This window comes from Gallus gallus, chromosome 4 (genome assembly GCF_016699485.2).
Source record: "Gallus gallus isolate bGalGal1 chromosome 4, bGalGal1.mat.broiler.GRCg7b, whole genome shotgun sequence".
NCBI lineage: Eukaryota > Metazoa > Chordata > Aves > Galliformes > Phasianidae > Gallus > Gallus gallus.
In genome coordinates, this window is record NC_052535.1 from 12,265,473 (window position 1) to 12,269,375 (window position 3,903).

The window sequence follows — 3,903 nt, forward strand, 5'->3', positions numbered from 1 at the left end:
TGGGGGTTCTGGTGGATGAAAATCACACACACAGTATGGTCCAGGTTGGAATGGGCCTCAAGGATCATGAATCTCCAACCTCCCCCAACACAGGCAGTGCCACCAACCTCCACATTTAATACTAGACCAGACTGCCCAGGGCCCCATTCAACCTGGCCTTGAACACCTCCAGGGATGGGGCATCCACAGCCTCTCTGGGCAGCCTGTTCCAGCACCTTACCACTCTCATAGTGAAGAACTTCCCTCTGACATCCAAACTAAATCTTCCCTCCTTCAACTTAAAACCATTTTCCCTTGTTCTGCTGTTATCTACCCTTTCAAAGAGTTGACTCCCCTCCAATTTATAGACTCCGTTTAGGTACTGACAGGCTGCAATGAGGTCACCCTGCAGCCTTCTTTTCTCCAGACTGAACAAGACCAGCTCCCTCTGCCTGTCTTTGTAGGGGAGGTGCTCCAGCCCCCGATCATCTTTGTGGCCTTCTTCTGGACCCTCTCCAACAGCTCTCTATCTTTCTTGTACTGGGGGCTCCAGACCTAGACACAGTACTCCAGACGGGGACTCACAAGGACAGAGTAGAGAGGAACAATCACCTCCCTGTCCCTGCTGGCCACCCCTCTTCTGATGGAGCCCAGGATACCATTTGCTTTCTGAGCTGCAAGAGCACACTGCTGGCTCATGTTAAGTTTTTCATCCACCAGGACCCCCAGGTCCTTCTCTGCAGGGCTACTCTCAAGGACTGCTCCTTCCAGTCTGTATCTATGTCTGGGATTCCTCTGGCCCAAGTGCAAAACCTTGCACTTTGCTGTGCTGAACCTCATTTGATTCACCTGGGCCCACCTTTCAAGTCTGTTGAGGTACCTCTGAATGGCATCCTTTCCTTCCACTGTGTCAACCACACCACATCAGCAAACTCGCTGAGAGTGCAGTTCCATCATCGATGCCATTGATAAGGATGTTAAAGAGCACCAGTCCCAAGACAGACCCCTGGGAGAGAAAAGCTGGACATGAGCCAGCTGTGTGCACTCATATCCCAGAAGGTCAACCGTATCGTGGGCTGCATCAACAGAGGGGTGGCAGCAGGAAGAGGGAGGGGATTATCCCCCTCTACTCTGCCTTTGTGAGGCCCCATCTGCAGTACTGTGTCCTGGTCTGGGGTCCCCGGCACAGAAAAGATGTGAAGGTGTAGGATTGGGTCCAGAGCAGGGCAACAAGGATGCTCAGAGGGCTGGAGCACCTTTCCTATGAAGAAAGACTGAGGGAGCTGGGGGTGTTCAGTTTGGAGAGGGCTCCAGGGAGACCTCATTGTGGCCTCCCAGTACTTCAAGTGAGCTTATAAATGGGAGGGTTCTGTGATTCTATGTGGCAGGAACATGGCTGTAGGGCTGTTGGTGGCTCCAGGTTTTGCCACTACTAAAGTCCAGCTGGGGTTTTTGGGCTTTGCCTTTTGCCTTGTAAACAGGCACGTGGGAGAGAGAGAGAACTTTGGCAGAGGGATGATCTGTGGCACGAGGTGAGGTTTTCAGTGACTCACACCTTGGTTGTCTTCATGAGTGCCCCAGGGCTTCATCAAGGCGGGTTTGGAAGGGAGGCCCTGCATACAGCCCCACAGAGGCAGCGGGGTTGAGCTCCCCATTCCCCATAGCTGGAGCTACGGGCACCTTGCTGCCCCCGGATGCATGGAATGGCCACCACCCTCTGCCACCAATGAACCAAAGATGCAGCCTTGGTGCACTCAGGCAGTGCCCACTCTCCAGCCCTCCGATGGCCCCAAATGGCAGCAAAGCACCATGCACCAGAGCTGCACACCAGGAGCTTTGGGGCCGGAGGCGGTGCAGTGCCGCACATTCCCCTCCTGCGCAGGCTGCAAGGGTGAGGTAATCCTGGGTAATTCCTGACTTCCATGGAAATGCCTGGAGGCCGTGATGATTATCACCGTAATTAGCCTCTCTGATTTTTCTTGGTGTTCTATAAAACATTAATTTCCAGCTGGATCCTCGCCTCCTTTGTGCGTGGCCCCACATCTCCCCGCCGGCAGCGCAGCTCTGGCAGCTCTGCTCAGGGTGCGGGGCCCTGCCCAGGGGCTCTCGCTTCTCCTGGTGAAGGCAAAGGTGCAATAGAAGCACTCTGAGAACCCACCCTTTCCATCTCTTCACGTGGTTGGTGATGGGGAGTGAATGCAATGCTGCAGTACTGACTGACAAAATGAAGCCACGCATCAGGCTTGGAGGCATGAGGTGCCCAGAAGACCTCTGGAACTCAGCCCAGGATGGCGCCTTCATGTTTCAGCCAACCCAAATGGGGTCAACTTCCGTGTTCCTAACTGTGTACAAAATGCCTTTCCTAATGTTTTGATTCCAAATGTGATTAAAGGCTATAGGGAAGGACAGGAGGAAAGGGATACTGCGGCACGTGGTTTGTCACCGCTGGGTACTGGAAATGGCCTGTCCCCGTGGTCACTCTCTGCCACCTTCCAGCCTTGGTCTCGGTCCCCATGTTGCAGCTCCCTGTCCTGAGAAGGTTCTTTCTGCTGGGCACTGTGCCTTTGTGCATCCACATGTACCAGCTGTCATGGCCGTGGGTGGAAGTGAAGAAGAGAAGCATTGCTAATGGTGGGCACGTGGGGCAGTGGCCATTCCAGTGGGGATGGCACTGCCGGGACTGCCTTCCCAGCGCCGCTGTGTGGGCAGCGGGAGCTGTCAGAGTTGTCCCGTGGCTCAGGACAGCCCTGCACTGGGTTGGGGCCCGGCACCGCAGCCACGACCGTTTCTACAGCTACGCTTCCCGAGGTGCTCCTATAAGATGTTTCCATCCAGCAAACCAACATTTCTTCGGAGCCGCCAATGCCTTTCACCGCGTTTTGCTCGGCCTCCCGCTGCGGTTTCCCCCCCTCCCACCAGAGCCGGAGGATGCTCCGCGCCCGGCATCCCGCAGATGCCGCTGCCGGCCGGCTCCCTCCCGCCTGCCCCTTTTTAAACCCCACTTCGCTGTGCGGAGATCGCTCGCTTTGCAGCTCCGCAACGGGGACGAAAGAAGAAAGGAGCACGGAGCGCGCTGCTCAGAGCCCCGGGAGTCAGCAGAGGGCAGTGGAAGATGCTCCGAGCGCAGCGGGGCCGGGAGCCGGGAGCGGGGATCCGGGGAGGAGACTGCAGCGGAGGAAGGGCCGAGCGGAGCCGCGCTCCTCGGGCGGCGGGGCCGGGCTGATAGCGATCTGACATCGCTCGGCCATTAGGGCACGGGGAGACAGCAGCCCGCGCCCGGTGTTCGGGCGGTGTAAATAGCCCCGGCGTGTGGAAAGAGCCTTTAATATACGGATTTGGAGATTTTTATTATTATTATTATTTTTTAATTGAAGGAGAGCCGAGGGCGTTCCAGTCGCAGTCCCCGCAGTTCTGCATCCCCCCTCCCCCTCTTTTTGCAGCCGGGGGCCACAAACGGGCGTGGAAATAAAAGCTCCCGGAGCTGCAGCCCCCACCCATCGAGCCCCGAGCCCAGTCGGGCCACGCTCCCGGCTCCGTCCTCACCTGGGCACCCCCCGACCCCCTGCGGTCCCCCCTCCCCGGGCCGGAGCTCCGCGGGGCTCGGGGTAGGGCCCTGCGGGGGCGGTGCCGGTAGGGGCCCGCCCCGGGGCCGCTCCCGCTGCAGGATGCGGCGGCGGAGGGCGATGCGGGGCGGCGGGACCCGGCGCTGAGCCCCGGGGGATCGAGGAGGGGGGTGGCCGGGGAAGCGCCGCCCGCTCCGAGGGGGAAGGGGGTGGTCCGGGAGGAGAGGGGCCCGGGGAGGGTGGGGGAGAGCTCCGGGCCGCAGGTAGGGGCCGGGGCCGCGCGATGGAGGAGGAGGAGGATGGAGGCGGCGGAGGGGAGGCGGGGAGTGAGGCTGCGGCAGGAGGGGGCGGGCGGGGGGGG

General features: G+C 59.3%; 1 protein-coding gene across 1 annotated transcript; it reads left to right on the plus strand.

The window, feature by feature from the left end:
• The first annotated feature begins 2,073 nt into the window (after positions 1–2,073).
• Positions 2,074–3,687, plus strand: LOC124417951. The gene has a single exon (XM_046940499.1). The coding sequence runs from the start codon at positions 2,493–2,495 to the stop codon at positions 3,228–3,230; it is 738 nt and encodes a 245-aa protein (XP_046796455.1). The 5' UTR covers positions 2,074–2,492; the 3' UTR covers positions 3,231–3,687.
• The last annotated feature ends 216 nt before the right edge of the window (positions 3,688–3,903 follow it).

Excerpts from the sequence above, each read along its gene's own strand:
- LOC124417951 (XM_046940499.1), top strand. The coding sequence starts at position 2,493 with ATGTTGCAGCTCCCTGTCCTGAGAAGGTTCTTTCTGCTGGGCACTGTG.